We start from the raw sequence: 26,300 nt of genomic DNA on the forward strand, positions 1-26,300 counted from the left end.
GTGGTTCAAGCCCTACGTTCACTGCCATGGCTGTTGGCTGGCACTTGGCTTGGTACATACACTCTATCCATAAACTAGACTTGTGTGGATTCATCCTATTGTAAGGGCATACATGGCTCGGCTTTCTGGGTTGGGCTGGGCTGGGCGCCACGTTGGTGTGGGGCAGTGACTTTGTAGCCAAATCCTGCTTTTAATGGCCCGAGACACACATGGCCCACACTTCTGAATGCTACTGCCCCCACCTCCTTGCATGGAGAGATGAAAACGGTCTTATGTAATCATCCGTTTCGATTCCTGATTTGAAAGGATAGACGGGTGGTGGTGAGGTGGGGGCGGATAAGCTCATTCTCTATTTCTGGAAAAAAAAAATTAAAAAATGACCGAATCAGTGGTGTTTTCCTCAAAGTTATCAACAGGAAAAACAAGACAAATTGTGAAGTAGCAAATGTTAGTGGACCCAACTGGCATCTGGGGGCATCTTGCTTGCTCGTCGCTTCTGGCTGTATGGACACCCCTCTTACACACAGGGCCATGTGATGCACCCAGTCTCGCTCGTAATGGGGATTCCACAATATCATTTCTGAGCCCTAAGTCAATGATGCTGTCATTTGAAGTGCAAAGTCAAGGTCAGGGTTGCTGCCAGACCAGTCGCTGAAGAGGATGTGGGATCTCATCCCCGGGTGTGGGTTTAACTCACAATGGTTCAAAGTTATTCCTATTAGTACCGTAATCACACACATACATACACACAAAAATCCAAGATCAGAAAATATTTTTTCTCTAAATTTCTTATGTCTCTCTCTCTCTCTCTTTTCACCTGAGAACAGCACCTACAGTTTCCATTAAAAAAAATGTCAAATCTCACCAGCTGCTGGTATTTCAGGTTTTTCAAGGGATTGTCTAAGATATAACACTGTCCTAACTTAAGGAGGATACGGAAGAAGAAAAGGGGGAAATGAATGGGGTCAACACTTGAATATCAATTTGGCACTTGCTCCAAGATGTAGTGTGGTGTGCATCAGAGAAAATCCTTGAAAGAAAAAATCATTGCTTATTTTGTGGTGGATAGCAAGGAAGTTAAAACAGTCTCTATTTCCTCTCCTCCACCCCCAGGAACAGACTTCCATCTTAGAGTTCAGAGATGGAGAAGGCGGAGAGAAGGAAAGAGAAACTCATCTTTCTTTTCTGTCAGGTGCATTACAAAAAAAAAAAAAAAAAGGAAATGAAAGAAAAATTATCCCAGAACCCCCCTGCAAAACAAAACAAAACTTATTTCTTTTTTTTAAAAAAATTGTAGCACAAAACAACAAAACACATTCACAAGCCACTTGTTGGCACTGTGTACCTGAGTGAGAATTTCTAGAACATTGTAGAACAAACAGCCATAAAGTTTATTTAAAAAAAAAAAAAGTTGACGGGTAAGACTTCAGTGCTTGGATGTAGCAGCTGAATTACTGGCATTATTTTACCCATAGCTTATTTCAATCTCTTGATGTTGATATTGTTGTTTGCTTGTTGTATTTATTTTTCCTTTCCAAGCCTTCTGAGGCTGAGGTCTATAAGTCAGCTGATGTCCCAACTATTTAAGACTAACAGTTAAAGTAACAGTCAGTGTATGAGAAAGTCAATGTGCTTGGCCACTGGTAAGGATGAACCAGCTAGGGCTTCTTGAAGTCCTAAGGTCATGACCATCTTTTGACCCTTATCAGTTGGCTTGTCCTGCAATATGGTTTTCACTGTCACTCCCATAATCAACATCTGGGTCATCCTCCTCTTCATCGTACTCATCATAAATCTCGCCGTTGATGTCCTCCGCCTGTATTTCCTCTTTGATATGGGGCTCCTCTCCTTTCACGCCGTAAGTGCTCTGAATCACTGGCATCCCGGGCTCTGGGCTGCTCGAGACGCTCGAGTGCTCGGAGGGGAGGTGGGGGGAGGGCATTCCGGCCATGGCGATGGCTCCTGGGTACACGACACCCGCGGTGGCAATGGGGATCTGTGCTTGTTGCCTGTCAGAGGAAGAGAGGGCGGGTGAGTGGGGTCACCAGGTGTCACCCTGACCACAGCATTCATCTGCTTGGGTCCCCCAACTAAAATGTCACGAGAGGCAGCCGACTACCCCTAATCCAACAATGACATCCTGCTCAATTATACTCCCGATTCTGAATGGCGAGTCCAAGGCAATTTACATGTGACTCATTTAAATATTAACATGATTTTTGTTGCTGTTGTTGTTATTATTATTCACAGCTCTATCATTCTGTGAAAAGAGCTGGGGTATACTAAACAAACAGAATCCAAGTACTAGATCCCTGAGCTCACTTTTCCCTCACTGCGAAAACTTTCCAAGTAAACCTAACCTAAAGATATTTTTAGTAGAAAAACCACAAAACAATAGCAGAAAACTTTCTCGTCCTCCCCTCAGCAGAACTGAGCACTGTCCAGTGTCCACTTCTTTCCTGACAGCTCTAGGTGGTGGGTGGAGGGCAGCCAGGCCTGAGTGGACACACCTTCAGGAATGGAGCAGGACCTGGGGTCCTCTACTGGGTTTCTGTTGTCAGTCTTGAAAGCCTTGATGGACTTTAAAACCAAGGGACCCTGCATTTCACTGTATACTGGACACCACCGATTATGTAGCTGGTCCTAGCAGGGAAGATGAATAGCTAAAGTGGACTCAGGCTCATAGTATTCATAGTATTCATTCCTTCAATCAGATGTCCATTACTGCCCCAGGACACTTAGGGTTTTGTATCCACTTTCAGGAGATTCATGCCCTTGATCATAAGTCTCAGGTTTGGTAAATTCTTTTGAGAGAAAGCCGGGGTAAGGGCAGATATGCACACTTCTGTTTTAAGACACCGTCTGGTAATTTTTCAGATCTCTATTAGTCTACGATGCTCTGGGGATCTTGAATGAACAACTCCAATTCTGTGGGTTTTATTTTTCTTTTATTCTGAGAAAGCCAGGTTGTTGCAGATGGCGTACTAGGACACTATCAACAGGGAGGAGGATAAAATACCTGGAGAGCTGCAAGCGTAATTCAGAAGGGAACTTTTCCACTCACAGCTTTGATCTACCCCAAACAGAACCCTAATCTGAGTGACTGGACAGAGCCACAGGTGTGTCTGGAAAGCCCATATGCCCGCTGTATTAAGAAACAAATGTACATCGAAATTTGTTTATGTTCTATTTTCTTTACTCCGTTATTACTTCTTGGGAAACTGAACTAAGAGCACTATGGAGGGAAAGGCCCTCTAGCAAGTCTAAGGTTCTATTCATAGCTGACTTTACAGTTATGTTCTTGGGGCTGGAGAGATAGCACAGCGGGTAGGGCGTTTGCCTTGCACGCAGCCGACCCAGGTTCAAATCCCAGCATCCCATATGGTCCCCTGAGCACGGCCGGGGATAATTCCTGAGTGCAGGGCCAGGGGTAACCCCTGTGTATTGCCAGGTGTGACCCAAAAAGCAAAAAAAAAAATTATGTTCTTTGGGGCCTGGAGTAGACTTGCAAGGATTTATTCATTCTGTGGGGGTGGGGGGGTTGTGGGGAGGGGTGTTGTTACATGCGAGAGTCTCATGATGGAAACTGTGCCACAGCCAGGGTCTTTTTCATAAAGGTATTTTGCAGCTTATCAAACTTTTTTTTTCCTCACAAATAGGACATTTTCCCCATGCAAACGTGACAAGAGGTCGTACCCGACGTTGAAGTATTGCCGCATTTCCTGCCGCCGGTTCCGCATGATGGCCTTGTATTCCCCGATGCGAAGCTTCTTGCCGTCCACGAGGCAGGTGCGCTTTGGCCGGGGTTTGTATTTGTAGTCAGGGTACTTCTCCAGGTGCTGCTTGCTGAGACGGGCTTGCTCCTCGTAGTATGGCTGTTTCTCTAGGTTGGTCATAGCTTTCCAGCGAGATCCTAGGAGGAAACGTGGGTGAGCATTTCCGTCTACACAGTTGCCAGGCATACAAAAGGCAGAATTGCCATTGAGTGCATCTAAGGCAAAAATCATTGGCCTAAACCCAAAGAGAAGGGTATTGGTTGGTAAATTTTGACTCATGAGAACCCCCCCCCCGCCAAAATCAGAGTTTTGGGTAGGTTTGTCCACAAACTGCAAAGACATAAATGCTAAGCAGTATTTTTCTACTTGAATTGACAACTTAGCAAAATTTGTGATTTAGGTAATGATGGTTCATGAATAATAAATACATATTTCTGTTCCTAGTTTTGTTACTTTGTTTTTTAACCCTATCTGGCATAGCTAAGGAGTAACTCTTGGTTCTGCACTCAAGAATCACTCCTGGCGGTGCTAAGGAGACCATATGAGATGCTGGGGATTCAACCCAGTTCAGCCGCATGCAAGACAAGTGCCCTACACACTCTATGATTTCTCCAGCCCCTCTACTTTAAACCATGATGTAATTCAACTGTGAACTGGAAAGTTATGTAGAAATTCATATTTGGACGGGGCTAATTATCAAGTATTTTTGTATGAGAGTACATTATTGATTACAAGGTTTTTAACCTTGGTCATAGAACCTTCAAATGGTTAGATACTTTTGTCTTTCATCACAACAGTGAGAAAGATGTTTCATCTCAGCCCATGGAAAGTGAAGTTGAAATAGATAAAGCAACATACTTGAGATCACACAACTATTTAAATAGTAGACCTGTCACTCTGACTCAGATATGATGGAATGCAACTGTGTGCAATGTTTCTACTATAATCTATTAGACGTCAGAAGTACAATAATACATGTGAATTGAGTAAGATTTTCTCTTAATTAATTTTCAAGATTATACAAAGATGCAACTTTCTGTGATCCAACATGCGTAATAATAATAACCCAAGCGAGTTCCCCCCCATCTGAATTTCCACTTTTTATTTTGGTGTTGTGCCCACTAGAATTAAAGGTAACAACTATCTGAATTTTCTCTTTTGAGGTATGACTTAAAGCTTTGAGTCTGTCAGCCTGGCTGTGTGTACTAGTAAAAGAACTAGTGCAAATAGGAGAAAAAAATGTCTGCAGATAAAGTATGCCTCCCACAATTAGCAGCTCCGTACGCTGCAACTGCAGAAAGACCAAAATACTGTGGATTTGGGAGAACGCTACCAAACATGTACTGACACTGTGGCCATTTTTCAAAATAATCTAAAATAATGAATTTGGAATAGTGCCATTACTCCACAATAATCCCATGCAAATGGCTCATGAATGGCCAGATTTTCCCCAAGGCTGCTGGGAGCGCCCAGTGTGTGGTGTCACCTGGACTCAGGCTGCAGAGAGAGGGACGCCTGCCCTTCCCAACTGGAGCAGATGCTGTCTGGTGGCTCTTACAGAAACCTACAACAGATTTTTTTTTCTATCTCAATAGCTAGTGTGACTTTTTTTTTCCCTATTCACAACACAAATCCAGGTTATAGTTCAAAAGAGTTACATTTTCTATTCCTTTCTCAAATTTGCATTTAGATAGTGGCATCCCAAACTAAGTCGGTTGATTACACCATAGCATTGGTAGGTATAATCTCAAACTTTTTATTGCCCATTATTCTGTAGTGTTACCTGAAAACATTAATAATATTGTTTTTTCTTATGAAATACTTAAGAATAGGTAAAGCTTTATGCTATTAGAACTGGACCTATAATTTCATAGAGATTCTTTTAATACTATACACCAGAATTCTAAACTTTATGTATTAGTGGGAAAAAGAGATCTTCCCAGGAATCATTTATTGAATATAGAAATATATTAAAAATGGGGGCCGGAGCGATAGCACAGAGGGTAGGGCATTTGCCTTGCACACGGCCGACCTGGGTTCGATCCCCGGCATCCCATATGGTCCCCCAAGCACCGCCAGGAGTAATTCCTGAGTGCAAAGCCAGGAATAACCCCTGAGCATTGCTGGGTGTGACCCAAAAAGCAAAAAAAAAAATGTATTAAAAATGGATCAAAGATGGCTGAATTAAAATTCATTAGTTATCTTTCTCACCAAATAGAAAAAAAAAAACCCTAGTATTCCCAAATTTAACTTAGCATCTTAGATTGTTAGGATAGGAACTTTAGGGTAGAAATATAGATTGCTCCCTAAGCCTAAATGTTTTGTGAATTCAAAAATCATATTCTCTAAGGGACTGTGTATGCCTCAGAGGAATCTGTCTCAAAGCTGAGAGCTTTCTTTCTTTTTAAAAGGGAATTTATTGCAACTTAGGTAACCCGGTTACAATAGTGTTAATAATATTCAGGGTTTTGATGTCACCGGTCACTGCATCTTCACCACCACAGCAGAGCCCCAGGGCCGTGCTGTGCTGATGGATATGCAGTGATTTCCTCGGGTACCTAAAGTCTGGGCCCCTATACTCTAGTGCAGAAGAATATAGGCATGGGTTCACTATAAAATGCTGTTTCTGATTGTGAGATGCGACAGCAGTGGGATCAATCAGTCGCTGATGGGTCAGCCAAGTTCTGCTGCACAAGTGACTCCAGGAAGACGAGGAAGGGGGATCGGAATGAGAACAGACCCTAGGGAGGAGAAGCTGGACAGCGAAGGCCTCACAGGGAGAAGAGGAATGAGGTGCACTGAGTGGATTTGGCTAAAAATGCAAAACATATAGATACATATAGACACACATGCAGATATAATGAAAGACACGAAAACTCAGACCAAAGATGTGGCCCGGCAGTAGAGTGTGGGCCCTGCCTAGGTTTGGCCTGTACGTACGTGTACGTACACACACACACACACACACACACACACACACACACACACACACAGATATCTCAGCGACGTCCACATCTAACTCCGGCACGCACTAGAATAAAAGAGAAAGTAACTTGGTCATTGAATTTCTCTGAATTGCCACTGGATCCCAAGCTACGTTTTAAATTATGGGCATACATTACAGTCACAGATCTTTTCAAAATTCAGAATTGAGATGTGTACCATGGCACGGTCAAGCGGCCGCCAGATTTTAGGTCCTGGTCAAACAGCGCTTTATCGGGTGGCAAATGAAATGAGGTTGATTAGGGTCAGGAATAATTTTTGCATAGAACTGACCAGATGTGTGGTTTGAGTCAAGAGGCTGTGCAGACCCGGTGACCCCTGTGTGCCACTGAGATCTGCCCCTAGCAATGCACACGCTGAGACTAGCAGGACAGCATCGACGGGGCCTTCCAGAGAGAAGGAACTGTCTAGTGGATTTGGATGTAGCCCACTGCCTTCCCCCGGCGGGGTGCAGCGAGTCAGCTCCCGCTGTTTTCTAAAGGCAGGACTTTTCGAGTAAAAAACAAAAGACATTTGGGTATTCCTCCTGATACAATGAGGAGCACAAGATGAGATTAAAAAATGGGATGTTAGGAACCAGGGCGTGGGTGGGGGGGGAGGCTGGAAAGTGCTTTTCCTTCCTAAATTTGGCAACACAATAAAAATAAAGAGTTTGAGCTGAGCAACATTGTCATCTCCACGGGGTCTGTAATGAATTTGCACATTTCCCTCCAACTACTGTATATCTAATCAGAAAAAGATGTCGCTCCCATCCCCAGATCTAGCGCCAAACAGTAAAAGGTGATTCCTTATGTTAACAATTTCAGCAGAATGGCTTATTAAAACCAGATTTTAGGGTATTATAAAATGCTTAGAAGCCCTTTAAAATGTCAACTAGGATCCCCAGAGACTACATAAAATGTCAACCCAGCTCAAGCGCCTGTTTTAAGCAGAATGAATTAGTGGCATGCTGTCGGAGGCTGTTATCCAAAACAATCAGTAAAGAAAGAGGAAAACATCAAGCTCTCTTTGTACTTTTTTTTTTTTATGAAATGGACCATTTAGAATGATCTTGTGGATATTCAAAGATCACTTATTTATTTGATCCCTTGGCTAATATTGTGGTTCCAAACATCTTCATGTATTTTCCTTCCCTATTGCTAATTAATGTAATTTTACCCAGAAGTCTGAAATTAGGCAGGACCCCCTTCATGGAGCCGATTACGATAAAATCATATGGTCTTTCTAATACTCTCTCCTTCAAACCTGAAATGAATTTTAGCCAGTACTCTTTCTCTATAGGTTTCTGCTATGTTTCCTGAAATATTTTCCTCATTAGAATGGCAATTTCTCATATTGGGAGCAAAATTTCAGTCAACAATTAGCACTTATTTTGAAAATTAAACAGTCCTTTTAATTAATATTTTAAAATAATTTTTTACATCCTGGAACCTCAAGCGTGGAAATAATTAATACATATATTCTTTTCTAGAGTCTTTCTCAAAGGAAACACAGAGATTGGACATTTTATCAATGAGAAATCTCTTGGTGAAAAGCAAAATAGATGCATTTCTCTTTAATCAGTTTTTGATTATTTATGAATATATATATTTTTATACCAAATGTTCAGATTTTTATATATATCCCAGGCTTTGTTTTTTTCTGGTGTTTATCAAAAATATGTAAGATCTCAAATTCATGGTAGATAAAAATACTGGCACACGTATTTTTTATTTGGGGCATTTCAAATTCTGGATTTGCACATTGTAGATTCTGTGTTTAGGTTTTATTTTGGTTTGGTTTGGGGGCCACAGCTGGCAGTGCTCAGGGGTCACTCCTGGCTCTGTGATCACTCCTGGCGGTGCTCATGTGACCTTACGCAGTGCCAGGGATTAAGCAGGGGCTGGTCATATGCAAGAAGAGTGCTTCACCCCTGGCACAATATCTCTGCCCCCGTGTTGTGGATTTGAATGTTACCATTGTTGAAGATATGGGAACTCAAAGCACGTGTAAGTGGCTTAGAGACTTGTTTCTCAAAGGGAGCCCTAAGGTCTTCCTGGGGCTACAGGGCCTTATGGAAAGCCAAAATGGTCAGAGGAGGAAGTAGTCAGATGCAACTGGAGTACTGAACAGTTTTTCTTGTGTTCCTTCTGAAAAGGGAACGGTAGGCCATATAAGTTAGAGAAGCACGGTTCCAGGGGACAATCCCCTCACACCGAGAGCGGAAAGGAATGCTTGCTCGCCTCATAAACTCCATACAAATTCCAAATGTACTACAGATTTGAATATACTTTTAACTGGAACACATCTTGTTACTTAGCTGTTCAATCCAAAATTTACTACTGTAGCTTTCATTGCTTGGCTTTTGAAAGTCGGGGAATAAATGATAGAATTCTGCTTTGGTCCCAATACCCAGTGACCAGGCTATTTGAAGGTACAGATGGAGACGATGGTGGCAGGAGAATGGCTCAGCGGAAGCCTGAGCCTGTCGTCTGGGACATAGATGGCCTCTCAGGGCCTCAAGAGAATCGGTCCACTTGGCCCAGCTCTGCTGTGTCTCTGAGTGTAGGTTAAACGTGACTTTGTGACTTTGTTATCTGTTAAACTGAAAGCAGCAACAGTGGGCCGGAATGATAATCCAGTCAGAAGGGTGCTTGCCTTGCATGCAGCCAACCCATGTTCAATCCCCGGCATCCCATGTGGTCCTGTGACCCTGGTACCTGAGCACAGAGCTAGGAGTAAGTCCTGGAAAGCTTGTTTGTTTACAAGCAGCAGTGGCAGGGAAGGTCGCCTTTGAAGGATGCTAAGACACACCGCAGAAGGATTAATTTATCACTGCTAGCAAGGGCAGGCGAGCTGGCAGCCAGCACGATCCCGGAGCCATTTCTCCCCAAACAGACAAGAGCAAACCAGCCACCCAGCGCAGGCGCCTCGGGAAAGGAAAGATCGATCAGTCTGGAGGGGAAGCAGTTCGGCAAGAAGTGCCAAGCAACACCACGCTGGAAACTGCCAGAAGGGTGCCGGGCGCTGGGCACATGGAGACTCCCTCCCGGAGTGAAGGGCTTGGAGCTGCCGGAGGCTGGACTTCCCCCAGGCGTGAGGGTTTCCACCTGTCGGGAGGAGGGGACACGCTTCCGGGGGTGCCTTCCCCTGGGGAGACCGAGACTAGGCGAAACCAAGTTGGAGAAGGAGCCTCACTTTCACGGACTCAAGGATTTGGGGGAGAGTGTTGCGTGAACAAGCCCTGCCCGGGACAGGGCCTTCTTAAGTGTTCACTCTGGTGACCCCTCCCCCCTTCCCTCCACCCCACTGAGAAATGCAAACACGGTGAGCACCCAGGATCCATGTGTTTGGCCACTGCAAGTCAGAGACCTTGGTTCTTGCCGCCCAGCCCCGGGGATGGAGAAGCCAGGGCCTAGAAACAGGCACCGGGTGCTGCAGGCTCAGCACCCTGCAAAGCAGCCTCGTCTCCCCCGTCCAGACTTGCTGGCCTGGGGCCAGGGGAGGCCGCTGATGCCTCTGGGAAAACTTGCAGAGCTGCAGAAAGTGAGTTGGGTTCTACTCTGAACTCAGCATGGGCTTCTGGGTGAACTGAAGGGAATAGTCCGTAGTCTGCGAGGGAACTGTTTGTCCAGTTTTGTTTATTGATTCATTTGTTTATTCCTGAGCCTCCAAGGAAAAACTACCTGCAAATCCTGCTGAGTTTACAGCTGGACCGGGTGCTGCCTGGGTTGAGAAAGCGTAGCTGGGAGAATCTCCCCGGAGCAGAAGGTGGTTGCAGTTCCCTTCCCCAGTCCCGACAGCTACTCCACACACAGAGGCTTGTCCTAGAGACGCTACAGTAGGAACCTCTGAGCCCCATCAACACACGCTGGTGAGTGGGCTCTCCTTATCCTGTGTGCTGGTGAGGACTTAGTCTCAAAACAACAACAGAAGGGCCAGCATGTAAGGGCCAACATTGTAGGCCACTATTCTGCAATATTCCATCTTAAGACGAAAATAACAAAGTTAAACTGTCTTAAAGATGCCCATTGGATAAACAAAAGGGGAATCTTCAACAAGGACAGAGAAAATATGGGGGAAAAAAGGTCCAAATCTAAACTCTAGAATTAGAGTTTAGAAAAATTAGAACCGAAAAGCGGAAAAATTTAGCAGTCCACTTGATGAAGCCAATCAACATGTCTGTAAGCTGGAAGATAGGGCTGGGTGGCATCCAAAAAGACTAGTAAAAATAAAGAAAATTTTATACAATGAAGATATTTATGAGCCATCCAAAGGAATACCATGCCTAATAGCATTTCCAGTGAGAGAAGAGAGAAAGGGGTAGAAATTTTGCTTGAAGACACCACAGCTGAGGAGTCTACCAAATAGGAATAGGAGGTACGTGCTCAAGGTCAAGAGCCTCAGAGTTCCAAATACATACCACAGAGTTCCAGACACATACCACAGTTCCACACTATTAGAAAAAAAAGGTAGAACTCGAAAGTTAAGAGAGAATCTGAACAGAAGAGTTAACTACAGGGGAACCCACACAGACTCTTATGAAGTCATTGACAGAAATCTTATAGGCGAGAATTGAGTGACAAGATCAATATGAAGTGCTGAATGGAAAAGACCTCCAACCAAAGGTACTCTACCCAGACAGGTTATCTCCCAGGATAAGGATGGGGAATAAACATGCTTCAGAGACAAAGCACAGTTAAAGGGAAGTCATTGCCACTAGCTAGATCATGTAAGTACATGAAACAGACTTCTAGAAAATGAAAAGAACCCATAACCACATCCAGTAAGACATCAAAAACATAATATAAGGTGACTGAGGAAAGTAATAATAGGGGCTACTAAAATGAACATGAGAGTAACTTGCTTTGAATTTATAACAAATTATAACCTTAGAACATTGGGTTTTAACATCTTAGTTTCTTTACATGAGTATTTACAAGAAACAACAAGATATAAATGAAACTACAAATTACAATAGGGAGTTTTCCAAGCATAAGGGAGAGAGGAACAGAGGAACAACTGAGAAAAGACCTAAAATCCTAACTGAAAAAATGGCAACCAATTATTTTGTATGAGTAATTTCACTGAACATCAATGGCCTCAACTCACAAACCAAAAGGCACCTCCTAGAGTGCCTCTATAAGTCACAAAACAGAAGCCAGTTTTCTGCTATCTCCTAGAGCCCTGAAACTCCAAATATAAATGTAAAAGGTAAGCAAATAATCCTACATTCGAATGGTTACCTCAGATGGACTCCAGTAAAAAATGATTAATGAGAGGGAGAGACATATAATGATTAAGGAATCATTTCAACAAGAAGACTTACCACTCATTGATATAGATGCACCAAGGGAATAAAATGGACAGCAACACCCTATAGTGGTAGGTGACCTCAATATCCACTCTTAGGCGGACAGATCAAGCTGATAGAAAATTGTCTGGGAAATAGAATCACCAGTCCTATATGAGGGATTACACCAGATAGACTTTATTTATATTTACTCTACACCCGCCCCCAGGTAGAGCACACATTCTTCTCAATTCACATATCTCAAAGATTGACCATTTGTTAGGACAAGGTATAAATCTCAAAATATTTATGAAATCACAGAATTTTTTCTTGTCACAGTAATTAAAAGTCTAGAAATAAGCTCTTAAAAGAAAGATGTAAATTTCCAAATACATGGACAGTAAGCAATATACTACTGAATAATGAAGATAAAGAATACAAAAGAGCAATTTTTTAAAATTTTGCTTTTTGGGTCACACCCAGTGATGCAAATGGGTTACTCCTGGCTCTGCACTCAGGAATTACTCCTGGCAGTGCTCGGTGGACCATATGGGATGCTGGGAATCGAACCCTGGTCAGTCTCGTGCAAGGCAAACGCCCTACCGGCTGTGCTATCACTCCAGCCCCAAGAACAATGTTTTTAAGTCCTGGAAATAAATAAAAATGAAGACAGGAGCTATCAGAATGTATGAGATGCAGTTCTGAGAGGAAAGTTTATGGTAATCAAGACTTTTATCAGGGAAAACTGAAAAAGCCAAACAATCTAAGCTTCTGCTAGCACAGCAAGTACATGTGAAAGTACAAGGGAGAGGGGTCGGAGCGATAGCACAGTGGGTAGGGTGTTTGCCCGACCCGGGTTCAATCCCCAGCATCCCACATGGTCCCCAAGCACCGCCAGGAGTAATTCCTGAGTGCAGAGCCAGGAGTACCCCTGAGCATTGCTGGATGTGACCCAAAAAGAAAAAAGAAAAAGAAAGTACAAGAAAGAAAATCATCAAAATTGAAATGAAAATACATGATACTGAATTTTAGAAAAAGATAATAAAAAATATTAGTGAAATCAAGAGAGCTAGTTTTTCAGAAAGATAAACGAGATTGGGAAAGGCTTAGCTAGAATCACTAAAAAACAAAAAAAATTATGAACTATAAACTTCTAATAAACAGAATTATAAAATATAAGAAGATACAGAAATACAAGAGGCTACTTAAAACATTCGTATACAGAAAAACTGAATAATCTAGAAAATGGACAAATTACTTAGAATCACAAAACCTGCCAGGTTTGAATCAGAGGAAACACTTGCATAGACCAATTGCAGGGAAGGAGATTTAAATAGTAATCAAACATTAGCCCAGAATCCAGATGGTTTCACTAGTGAATTCTACAAAATATGCAGAAATCATCTAATATGTATCCTTCTCAAACTCTTCCAAAAAAACACCAAAGAGAGAATACTTGAAAACACATTTTATGAGGTAAACAGTATCCCAAATTATCAGTATTATCTAAAGCATAAAAGGATATTTTCTCTTTTCTCCTTCTTTTTTTCCCTGTTTCTCACAATTCCCTCCAAAGCCACAACAGATCAATATGCTTTATGGAATACAAATGCAAAACTCCTCAGATAATCTTCCTAAAACAAATTTTACCACACATTAAAAGGTTTTGATATTATAACCAAGTGGTATCTATTCCAGGAACGCAAAAATGGGTTAATCATATGGTAATCAATAATTGTGGTATATTAGCACATTAAGAAGAAAGAAGTAAAAATTCTATGATTATTTTATGAGATGCAGGGAACCCATCTGATAAGGTTAAACATCCATGTATAAAGTTGCTCTATGAGAGGTTCTCGAAGGGCTTGAGCGTGTTCTTTGCCTGTGGGAGATGGGTTGATCTGTGGCACTACGTAGTCCCTTGTACACCCTTAGGAATAACTCAAACCACTGCCCCCTCCAAGAAATTTCTTGCAGGGGCCGGAGCGATAGCACAGCGGTTAGGGCGTTTGCCTTGCACGCGGCCGACCCGGGTTCGATCCCCGGCATCCCATATGGTCCCCCAAGCACCACCAGGAGTAATTCCTGAATGCAAAGCCAGGAGTAACCCCTGAGCATCGCTGGGTGTGACGCCCCCCCAAAAAAATTTCTTGCAACAAAAACTGAAGTACCATGGAATAAATGTAACAAATCAAAAGAGTTGTACAAAGTAAACTAAGTCATTGTCAAAAGGAAGAGAAGACACAAATAGAATAATATTTCATGTAGGTGTATTTGAAAAATTGTAATGATTAAAAGTGGTCATTCTATCTGAGAAATAAATTCAATATAACCTCTATCAAAATTCTAAGGGTATTTTTCAAGAAAATAAAACATCACTGAGATATGTGTAGAGACACAAAATCCCAAATACCCAAAGCAATCCTGAGGAAAAAAAAAAAAAGATGATGAAGATATGCTCCCTGCCTTCAAACTACAATTGCAAACTACGAAGCTCTAGCAATTGAAACACTATAGAAAAATCAATCCAGCTATCGAACTTAAAATTCCAGTATGGAATTTAACTTAAAATTCCACTAGAATAAAAAATGCACAGCAAAAAAACTAGAAATCAAAACAGTATATAGCAATCTAAATAGCCATAGAAAACAAAACAATACAGTTCTGGAATGAAAAGATTGCTTTGAACAATGGAATGGATCTGAAATTCCAGGAAAAAGCACTTAGTGTATATAAGTAACAAAATATTAAACATATAAGTTAATATATTGAATATCAAATATACCATGGGTAGCTTGCCAGGCTCTGCCACACGGGTGAGATAGTCTTGGTAGCTTGCCAGGATCTCCCAGAGGGGTGGAGGAATTGAACCCGGGTCAGCCGTGTGCAAGGCAAATGCCCTACCCACTGTGCTATCACTCAAGCCCCTATTTGATATGCCAAAAACAGTAACAACAAGTCTCACAATGGAGACATTACTGGTGCCCACTCGAGCAAATCGATGAGCAATGGGATGACTGTGATACTGATAAGTTAATTAAAACAAAAAATCCAAGAGCATACAGTGGAGAAAGGGAAGTATTTTTGATAAATGCACTAAGAAAACTGAACATCCCCATGCAAGAGAATGAAAACGAACCATTTAGCACCCTTTGGATGTCAATTCAAGTGTACAAATGACTTGGAAATCAGACCTGATACCATGTTAGGCAAAATCAGACAACACACTTCACTCGTGCTGTTTGGGGATTCAATTCAAAAGGCAACTTTAAAATAAATTAATCTACATCAAAATATAAAGCAAAATAAACTGTAATTAAAATTAAAATGCATCACCTAGGCTGGGAGAGAACATTTGAATCTTATGTATCCAGCAAGGGGCTAATACCCAAGATAGATAATAAAACTTGCCAACAACAAAATAAAAAAAATATATAACCCAATAATATGGGGCAGAAGTTTCAAACAGGCACTGCTCCAAAGAAAGAGATGACCAATAAGAACTTTGAAAAAACAATTAGAGCTAATTACATGTGAAACATGATGAAAACAATAATAATGTATGATCCCCACACCAGTAAAAATGGTCTCTGTGACAAAGACTGAAACCAAGTACAGGTGAGAATGTTAAGAAAAGAGAAGCGATTGATGAGGAGAAATCTGCCTCTTGTCATAACGTGGAAGTCTTTTGGGGCTCAGGCTAACTAAATAAGTGAGAAGCAGAGCAATCAGTACTGGGTGACCTCACGCATCTGGGGTCTCTAGAGAGCCAAGGCAAGCGAAGAAACCAAACCAAACCCTTGGACTCTGTAAAACTGAGTTACCAAAGCGGAAGGAGGAGGAAGATTCCGAGGTGAGATGGTCTAAAATATCTACCTAACATATGCCGAAAAGTTCACAGAATAGTATGACATCCAAAACAGTTCGCTGTACGTAAAGAACATATTCCTAAGACTTAAACAGTATTGAAAACCAACAGCAAGTCAAGGAACTGTAGTAAACTACCAAGTGTGCTCAGTGCACTCACAACATAGCTTCTTACACCCTTCTGTTCTGAACTGATTTTCATGATAATCCAAGAGCAACCCTCACCCACTCCACCATCACGTGTGAAAGGGTACAGTTTTCAAAGGAAAAGAAGAGCCGTGTCAGCATCAGCACTGAGTGGCTCTTGTGAAAGGAGTCTTTTCACCAAGCCAAAATATTTCCAGATTTCTTCTTTGAGGAGGGGTTTGCTGGGGCCAAACCCATCTGTGTTCAAGGCTTTGTGCTCAATGATCTCCCGAGAGTGGTAAGGAGACGGTGTAGGACCTGGGTTAGCATCATGCACGACAAGCATCTTGCCCACTGTACAATCATCCTGGCCCGGTTATTAGATTTATAAAGAGACAAACATGATAACAATTAGTATAGAGACACACAATTCATTTAGCTATAGAACCTGGGCAAGATTTCCTGATAAATGCAGAATCACTAGGATAAGAAATGAGTGTGATGAAGGGGTTCCTATTTCAGACGAGCAGATCATCTGACTCTGTGCCCAATACACCTGGATTCTCTTAACAACGGCAGAAAATGTTTCCTCTGCCCGTCTCTAGGTGCGTTTCTTACCCAGTATCTTGCTGATGTTGGAGTTGTGCATGTCAGGAAAAGCCTGAAGAATTTTCCTCCGTTCATCCTTAGCCCATACCATGAAGGCGTTCATTGGACGCTTTATGTGGGGTTCATTGCTACCGCGCCCCCTGGATTCTCTGTAAATCCTTGATTCTGAAACTCCAGCACTTCCTGAAAACAGGAAACATTGACCCTCATTAGTGCTGAAACTTCTGGCACATCTTTTCCTGGCACGACACTCCTCTGTCGTGTATTAAAATACATGAGAAGAAAAGGTGCATGTGAGGATGGTACTTGCAGTACTTGACACAGAAAGGCTTATCGATGGCACTTTTTGTGATAAAACGAGGAATGGCAAGTGCATGTTTTAAATCCTTTTCTAATATGCCTCCCTTTCTTTGGATGCACTGTCTCACCATTACTTGGAGGGAATGCACAAAACACAAGCATGTGGGATAACTGGGTCAGAACAGTTATTATGTCTGTACACTGCAGAACCAGGTGAAGCAGCTCAGAGAAGTGTGGGGCACAAATACGTCAGGCAGAATAAGTATTACAGGTTAGAGCAGGTAGGAGTCACTGCTGCCCTGTGACAACATAGCCTTTCTGCTGTCTGGGTTTATGCTGATAAAATAAAGACACTGCCAGATAAAAGCCTGACGTTAAAATATAGGTATTCTCCTATATATTTTTTTGTGTGTGTGGCTTTTCTTTGAAATCATGTGCCAATAAATACATGCAATTTTCTGATGAAGAATGCCAGCCTGCTGCCCCAAAGGATACCAGAAATGAGGAAAGGAACAAGTGAATTTTAAAATTGTTATCACCAATTAATAACAAAACATTATTATGATTTCTTTATGACACATAGGTCACATATTTAAGGTAAAGAGTGATACATAGATTTTCCTGATTTTCTCCTTAATGGGTAAGTCCAAAGAGACCTATTGATAGTTACATTTCAATTAACCAGACTTATGATACTACAACACAACCAAGAATCATCCTGGACCCTTGAGAGCCGTAGTCTGGTCCTTCAGTGACTTTGTAGAATGGCTTCCTCCGATTAACTAGCGTTCAGAGAAATCAGTTTAAGCAGAGAATAGAAAACACTGAACTCTGCCACTAAATTTTCCCAGATTATCAGTTGCAAAAGATAGAAATGATGTATATTGGCACTATGTGAAACTTCAAAGTATTTTTAGGGCCTTTTTGCAGCTTGTGTTACCCATAAAGGCACTCTTGATTTTCTTTTTTCATGCTACTCCTTCCTTTATATTCTTAGTTTGAAGGAATAGGAATCAGCTAAAATTGCCTAGACTTAAAGAATTCGGTAGCAGCTAACAAGATACCGATTGGTGGAATTTCTCATTATTTCTCATTTATAATATGCCTTTTGGCTTGATGAAGATTGGAAGTGTTTTGCATACATGCATGACAGAATTTAACACATAACAGCAAAAAAAAAGTTGTGATGTTTTAAAGCTAATTACCGTGGGTATATTTTATCAAGCTAATACAACTTAAAGTTTATGAAATGTGTTATTACCCATAATTGTCTTATTTTATTGACAAAAAGTGCTAATATATAGCAACATCTTTCTAAAATGGGCTTGTAACTAACAAATGATCATTTGCACATCTGCCTTTTTGTGTTCTTACACCTACAGCAATGCAAGCAATAAAATGAACATTATGCAACTTCATCAAAGCTAAACAAGCTGTGTAAGTATACTTCGACCAGGTTTCTCTTAGCCAAGCAAAGCGGAAAATAGAAGGGCATATTTACATACGTGAAACCAGAAATAGACAGACTTTTCTTGAACATCCAAATGAATATAATCGTGCTTTGACAGAGTTATCTGGGTAAGTGCTCAGGACTGGCTAATCCCATGGCTAATGCAGGATGGGATTTGAAACAATCAGTCCAAGGTACATTGTAAGTAGCTGCAAGTTTGGAGGTGTTTGGGGGCCCATCTCTGTCCTAGAGTACATTTCACTGATTTGCGGTAGCTTGTGTAAGCAGAGGACTTCTAACAGAGAAATAAAGTAGAGGACTACAGTACCCAAGCATGCATGTGGCACCGGAGACCATGGAGGCTCGGTGGGGGAGGAACAGACTTCCTTTCTACTCTTCACTGTGCCATTAAAATGAGAGTATCGGTATTGTCACTCTGGGTGCTTAGAGTGTCCAGAGACAGGCAAGGCAATACTGGGTTTGCACAGCTGTAGCTCTGATTGGGTTTAAGCATTACGGGTAAGCCTCCCACTTGTCTCTGTGGAGGGAATCAAGGAGAAGGGTTCCAACAGTCGAGAACCATACCAGAATGTCCTGTGTGCCATGTATTGTGGTTGGGGTTCAACAACGAACATCTTTTAAGTGAGCTAATTGATATATACGTTTAGAGAAAGGCTGTTCCAGTCAGAAGCACTGGAAAGATGAGAGCCAGGGTAGATGTCAAAAGCTTTGGAATCATGTCCCTTGACTCCCACATCTGCTCTGGCATTTTCAGCCCTGGACCCACGGGGAAAGGATGGAGATCCCTAAGGGCCACTCTCTGTCTGTCAGAGAGCACTGATCTTTCCGGCTGAGTGAGGGATTGAGGAAATAGGCAAAGATCTCAGCAGAGCACTCGGCCCAGGGAACTGCCCAGTGCACGCACAGGAGCTCTTGGTTAATAATGGCGGCTGTCTTGCATAGTTTTCAGTGGTTTTAACTGGTCTGAAACAGATACTTTCACACACTGCTGGAAGACAGATAAACAGTTTTCACAAACCATCTGAATCGCCACTCATATTGAAATCCATCATGGCATGGCTAAATTTTCCTTCTTCGTTCTGTTTAATCGCCAGTTGCTGAGTCAGACTCTCCAGTGTTGTTTTTTCCTAAAAAGTAAAATAAAAAATAAAGGTCAAATTGGAAATTATAATTATTCAAAGACTTTTCTTCCCCCGTGGGCACTCCCTCGTATATTACCTTCTGGACAGGACGGGTCGTTGTTGGGTGACTCACACCTTAGCTCATTCAATACATTATGCTGAGCTAAGTGAATCAAGATCAGCAGAATTTTTTGAAGGAACTCTGACTTTTAAGAGTCCCTCCACAGGCTTGGCATTTGGATTTGGTATATCGAAAGGAGATATGCTAAGATCCTTGGAGACAATCTTCCCAGATCATAAAATGTGCATAGAAATTTCATGGAAGCAACCTGTTTTACAACATTTGGAATGCCTGCTTTATTTTTAGCCAGACAGTAGAAGTACAGAAGTGGCGTGGGGCCCAGAGAAAGTCTTCCAGTAGTCAGGTGATGAAATGATAGGATGAAAGCATAAATTCACAGTAGTGCCCTCTGGTCGCTATCTCCCTAAATGCCATCTGCATTCCTCATGCAAGGGTAATGAAGATGTTTAAATATTCATTGCTAATTGCTTGTCAAGTCACTGTACATTCAATGTGAGTGCCTGCCACTTGGACCACAATTTCATTTGGATTGCTAAGCCAAAATATTGAGTTGGCGAATTATTTGAGATACAAATATACCAAAATTAGATCTGCAAAGGCATCAAGTCATTTAAAAGCATGCAGTGCATGGTTTGCATTCAGAGAGAATCACAGCACAACTAGATTATTTTCAAGAAAAATATGATGCCTCACTGAAATCACTTGAGATATTAAACTACTTTCAATTACATAATTGGGTGATTTTAAGAACAGGAAAAAAAATATACAATGAGAGGCTTACAATGTTCTCTAGCAGAGCCATCATTGCTGTGAGCCTCTTACTGCTCTGGGCCCAAAGCAGTTTTAAGGAAAGCATCTATTTGATTTCATAAATTCCCACGTTTCTTTGTAAGAATTCACTTCATTTCCTGAGGAACACAGGAAATGAAGTGCACACATACACCACACACACCACACACACCAGAACTGTCGTTCTGGATACAACAGAAGGTTCTGAGAAAACAATCAATCACCAATGTTCTCACGAAGAACCAATGAGGTATTGAAATGGCTAACACAGTTAACGCTCTATCCCCATAAATCTCTGACAGCATCACAACTGTACATACTAGATCCAAAACTTCCTTTAATTTAATGGTCTTAGACATCCGGTCATCAAAATCTCTATGCTACTTAATAATAAGTCATTTTTTCAATTGTCAGTTGGTGTAAAATACAGTAGGAACACTAGAAGTAAAAGTTTCAATCAACTTTTGTTCCATAGATGACACAGAATTAAATTAAAAACAAATCCCATATGTACACATGCAGAACTTGCCCCAGTTGTTTGATATGTAAAATTGAGATTTTCGGATGTTTTAAAATGTTCTGGATTTTTTGCTGTGTCTGCTGTTTATATAAGCTTAGGATCATCAAGGACAAGAGTGCGGCAGACTTTCTGTAGTAAACATAACTGCTAAAATGGAAGGTTCAAAACAAACTTCATCAGTGTGACCTGAGCATCCCCAGGTCAACAGGGACTTTAACTGTCTGTGGGGAATATACTGGATTGCCTCGTAGGATTTGATTTAACAGCGTACAGAGAGATAATGCTACATATTTTCTAGGGAGTTTGCCGTGTTAATGTCTTTCAAGGAAAAAAGTTGGAGTAGCAAAAGAATAAATTGTTAAATGGTGCCTAATTTTCTGAGATCAACCCTGTGGCACCTTACCAAGAGGTTAAAATTTGCAGATGACAAGCAACATAGTAGTTTCTGTCGACTTCCACCATAAGGAACCCATAATCATCTCTTTTTAGAGCTTAGAGTATGGGAAAATGATTCAATTAGTTAACCCTGAAGTGGAACTTTTGATACTTCTAAAGAGGATGTCGTGGGATGGGGGAGATAGTGAAGTCAATATGGCACTGTCTTTGCGACCCTCCGCATCGTCGTTTAGAGCTAATTCATAGATCTGTGAACAGGAAAATTGTGAAGTGACTGGAGGAAGTGGTGACTGAACATGTGTCTTTAGTGAAGACATCTTACAATAGGCTGTAAATCAAAATGGCAAACATTGCCACATTCCACCAGTCCTCCCTGATGATAAATTCAGATGATAAAATTGAGGTAAGGGGGAGAATAAATCTCAAGTGAATATAATGATGCACTAAATATATTATGTACCAAATGCAATGGTTATTTGGTAAACTATTCCACATGGAAATTGGTCATGTAGTGCAAGTTTATATCTAGTTCTTATTACAGAGGTAGACGAGAATCCAGATAATAGTGAGCTACTGAAAGAACAAGTTAGGTTTAATAACAGAACTTGAAAGTTCAAATTCAATCTAATTAGATGTATGGTCAGAGAATGAATGAACCAAACGTTACAGAGCACAAGTGCTGACAGAGGGGTAACTCCCGTTACCTTGCACCTATTTACCCCTTTTGGCCCTGTCTTCCCACCACCCCAAAAAGCCCATGTTGAAAATGATCACAAACTATCATGTCTAAATCTGTCTGAGACTCTGTCCTTAAGATGAAACATTTCCTTTTCTAACATATTTTTAATCTACCGACATTAATGAAAAGGTAAAATGCTGCTTCTTATCTCTATATTAATCATTTCTACACACAGGCAGCTGAAACAGAACAAGGGCAGTGGATATCAGAAGGGGGTAAACGAGAAGATATTGAAGAGATGAAACATCACAGAAATGGAGTTTAGGGAAACAGAAATAAATGCTAATGGGCACAAGTGAATTTTTAGCCAAAGTCATATTTAGTTTCCAACTGGCTTTGATTAAAATTGCATTAGTCGAGATTTGTTTAGGAAATAAAAAGGGAGAGTATTCTCTACCCTCATTTAGGATCAATGTTCTTGCATGTAACTTCAGTGTAACACATATTTTAATGTTCTCTTGCAATACAGACATTAGGAGGACAAAGTTTAGTTATTTCCTCTGTCCCGTTTCTATTAAAATATTGTAAAAATTAAATAAAAATATACACTTTAAAGTAAATCTTTTCCAAAATTCTAACTCAGTAATCACAGAGCAGAGGGCACAGATAGATTAATTACTGCAAAATATTCAAGATGAAATAGTCTTGGGGCATATCTAAATGAGGACCATGCAGGATGTCCTGTATAACTTTTCTCCCACAAACACTAGCAATGGATGATAATTAAGATTTCCTTTGAAAAGATGAGTCCTGTCACTCTAATAACACTAATACCAACCAAGTAATATGATTCTATAGACTTACTTAGATTGCAGGGAACTCTCTGGTTAAAAATATATATTTTTACTTGATAAATATTTGTGGTTCTATATTACTTGAACAATTATCCAAATGATCTGTATTTCATCTACAGGAAAAGATTTAGTCTTAGATCACAGAGCTTTCGTGGTCAAATGTCTAACCTTAAATCTCCAAATCAGTTGAACCATTAGAAGTTATTTCTATTAACTTAAGACAGTTGCTAGCTGGTTTCTCTGTCTTGCCCAGTGCCTTACAGAATAAAAAGTAGTACATGTATGGTTTGCACGGGACACCAGCTCTGATATGAATCAATAAAGAGAGCAGAGAACCAAGAGCGATCTAAAGAGCCGGGGGAACTGACTTCAGGGGATGTGGTCAGTCCAGACCTATATTGTCTAAGCTCCTTCAACTGTGGATAAAGATCCTATCTGGGTTGGTGAAACTGAATATGGGGGTCACAAAAAAACTTGCAAAATTTATCTTTAAAACAAGGTATTTATGATTTATTATCATCAAACGTCTGATATGCACTCTTATTTTATATACAGATATGTCTGATGCAGTGTAAAATGATTGTGAAGAAATGATTGTGAAGAAATGATTGTGAGTGGGGGAAAAATAACACACTCTGGTCTAAGTCAAAAATTAAGAACATCATAAATGAATAGATGGGACAAGGAAGCATTTGAATTTAGGAAATACGTCAAGGAATCAGGAACATGATCTGGTCTGAACCAAACTCTACCACACTTACCAAGCAGTAAATTCCCATATACTAGAATCCTAATTTGCAAAATTGGGCTTAAATATGTGATAGATATTTTTCTTGAATTAAAATGACCAACAATGGGGGCCAGGCTGAGGGCACAGCAGGTAGGAAGTTTGTCCTGCAATTGGCCAGCCCAGAGATGTACCCAACATCCCATACAGTCTTCTGAGCACCACCCACCCCCTGCCCGAGTGATCCCAAAATGCAGAGCCAAGAGTAAGTTATGAGCACTGGGAGGTGTGGCCTCCCCTGGAGCAAAAATAAAATTATCAACAGAAAATAGTTTGAAAATAAAGATTCTAATAAGATGGAAATCAAAGTGGGGATTTGAAAAGATAAATATTTCTCCCAACGTAGAAAAGTAGAAATAGTTCAATAGGACGATTAAGAGCCCTGCCATGGTCATGAGCCACTAAAGGGAAATCTTGTTGACACTCAAGACTTGAGGTATTTTTCCCCCTTTTTGTCCAACATGCATGGTTAGGAATTTTATCTATTTTATTTCTATTTGATACTCAGACATGATAATCTACAATCACATCATATAATCACAGACATACATCAAGTGTTATTTTCTTTGATCCCATCAATTTGAATTCACATAGAAAACTGAAAACGGGCTGTTTGTAAAGGTTCAAAGGCACCTCACAAAGAAGTCACAAACAACCAAACAAAACCCAACAAAAACTGTACTTTACGGAAGGAAGATATTTTCTTAGTTAAACTAAACTAAACCAAGCGCGAGTAGCCGGTTCTCTACTGCTGCCCGGAATAGGATTTGTGTAAATGATGTGCTTTGTTCCCAGTAGACGCGCACGCACGGAGGGAGCTGGGTTGTGGATCAGCTATCATAATGGACATCCCAGAAATAAAGCTCACAAAGCTATAAAACTCATAAAAATCACATGCATGAAATGACAGAACAGTGCGACAGAACAAGTGTTGACTCAGTAAGAGGGAAAGCCTTCTGGCTGCACTTTTGATGGTCTCCTTCCACACTAATGACACGGGAAGAAAGAAACAAAAGAGAACGTTAAACCTCCAATTACGTGAACCTCGCAGACCACCAGAGAAGAGGAGGGATTATTTCTAATGGCATCACGACTTGGTTTATCTGCTGGAGTTTTTTTCCACCAGCTCCAGTGTGATATGAAAAAAAGGCAAGTGTTCATCATTCAACCTCTCAGTTTTGCCCATACTGAGGAAGACTGTCATTTTTCAAAAGCAGCTATAACCCATATAATCTAAGAGCCCACGTGGAAGAAAAGGTTTTCTTGTAAATGATATAAAAAAACATCCTAACCTCCAGTGCCACCCAAAATGCAAGTTGAGAAATCGGGTCAAGCGTGAATTGATTGATTAGGAGGTCCCAGGCACTTTGGAACTTTGGAATCTTATCTCCCTCAGGACTAGTTTTTCATTCAGCAACCAGTAAAAAAATGAGGGAAGGGATCAAAAAGGCACATAGATGTCCTCTGGTTTAGTTACCAATCACATCAGTTTTACATAGTTCTAATTATTTCCCCTTTTTAGTGTGGGAGATTCCCTGAGAGGAAGATATAGTCGTGAATCAGAATCCGATCATTCTGGTCCATGAGGAATTTCTTGGTACAAAAAAACTGGCAGCTAGCTTTGTGTTGTGTTCCTTAAAGGATAATTCTAGCAAAATTTCTTCTAAGCTTCATTTCCTCAAGCAATCTGATCAAACTGAAATTAGTGGTAGCTCAGACTGTCTTAGGAAGTAATACAAAGATGAAGATAGAATGGTTTAGATGAAAAAAATCCTCAATGAATCCAAATATTATTTCTACCAGAAACTCTGGGATTGTATGCCCTACTTGATCAGGCACTATAAAAAAACACTGAAGTATTCTGACAGGTTTAAAACTGGGCACTCCAAATTCCATAATTATTTTCTTGAATTCAAGGAAGACAATTTAAATGAATAGAAAATAGTGCTATTAAAATATATTCTGTGAGTAAATCTATTAATAAGCCATCTTCACATTCAGATAGCTAGGGTAGCACTGTAGCACTGCGGCCTGTTGTTCATCGATTTGCTCGGGCGGGCATCAATATTGTCTCCATTGTGAGACGTGTTACTGTTTTTGGCATATCAAATACATCACGGGTAGCTTGCCAGGCTCTGTCATGTGGGTGGGATACTCTTGGTAGCTTGCCGGGCTCTCCAAGAGGGACAGAGGAATCGAACCCAGGTTGGCTGAGTGCAAGGCAAACGCCCTATCGGCTGTGCTGTTGCTCAAATTCAATAGTACTAATTTGGTTCTTAAACAGAAACCTGAGGGGAAATGCATGTCGCTCGGCAGAATCTGAGGGAACAAGGTAACATAAAGGGACTGTCAGTATTGTCTCAGGAAACAGGGCTCTGGAATACTTGTCTAAGATGGGCTTATGGTGGCAACATGTGGAGGATGAACAGAAGAGAAGCAAGTTAGATCCTTGCAAGGTCTAAATAAACACTTAAGTGTTTCCACCTAGGACTGAGAGAGACACTGTGGCCAGAGGTCTAGTCCAAAGAGTTCAGGTGAGAAAAGCTGGAGGCCAGTAAAATAAATAAAAAAAAAAAAAACCAGCAGAATTCACTCCCCATGCAGGATTCCCAGGAAGTGGAAGGGCTGCGGGCTCGTACACAGTAACT

General features: G+C 41.0%; 1 protein-coding gene across 6 annotated transcripts in view; it reads right to left on the minus strand.

Moving 5' to 3' along the window:
* Nucleotides 1-1,399: 1,399 nt before the first annotated feature.
* Nucleotides 1,400-26,300, minus strand: part of SOX5 (SRY-box transcription factor 5) — a 439,034-nt gene continuing 414,133 nt past the window's right edge. For all 6 annotated transcript variants that reach the window (XM_055118342.1, XM_055118344.1, XM_055118343.1 and 3 more), the window contains exons 12-15: nt 19,443-19,551; nt 16,663-16,836; nt 3,697-3,913; nt 1,400-2,009 (exon numbers count right to left, since the gene is read on the minus strand). In XM_055118342.1, coding sequence (XP_054974317.1) covers nt 1,706-2,009; nt 3,697-3,913; nt 16,663-16,836; nt 19,443-19,551 — 804 coding nt within the window. In that variant the 3' untranslated portion in view covers nt 1,400-1,705. The remainder of the gene's footprint in view (nt 2,010-3,696; nt 3,914-16,662; nt 16,837-19,442; nt 19,552-26,300) is intronic.

The sequence above is a fragment of the Sorex araneus genome, chromosome 10, assembly GCF_027595985.1.
Source record: "Sorex araneus isolate mSorAra2 chromosome 10, mSorAra2.pri, whole genome shotgun sequence".
In the NCBI taxonomy this organism is placed as follows: Eukaryota; Metazoa; Chordata; class Mammalia; order Eulipotyphla; family Soricidae; genus Sorex; species Sorex araneus.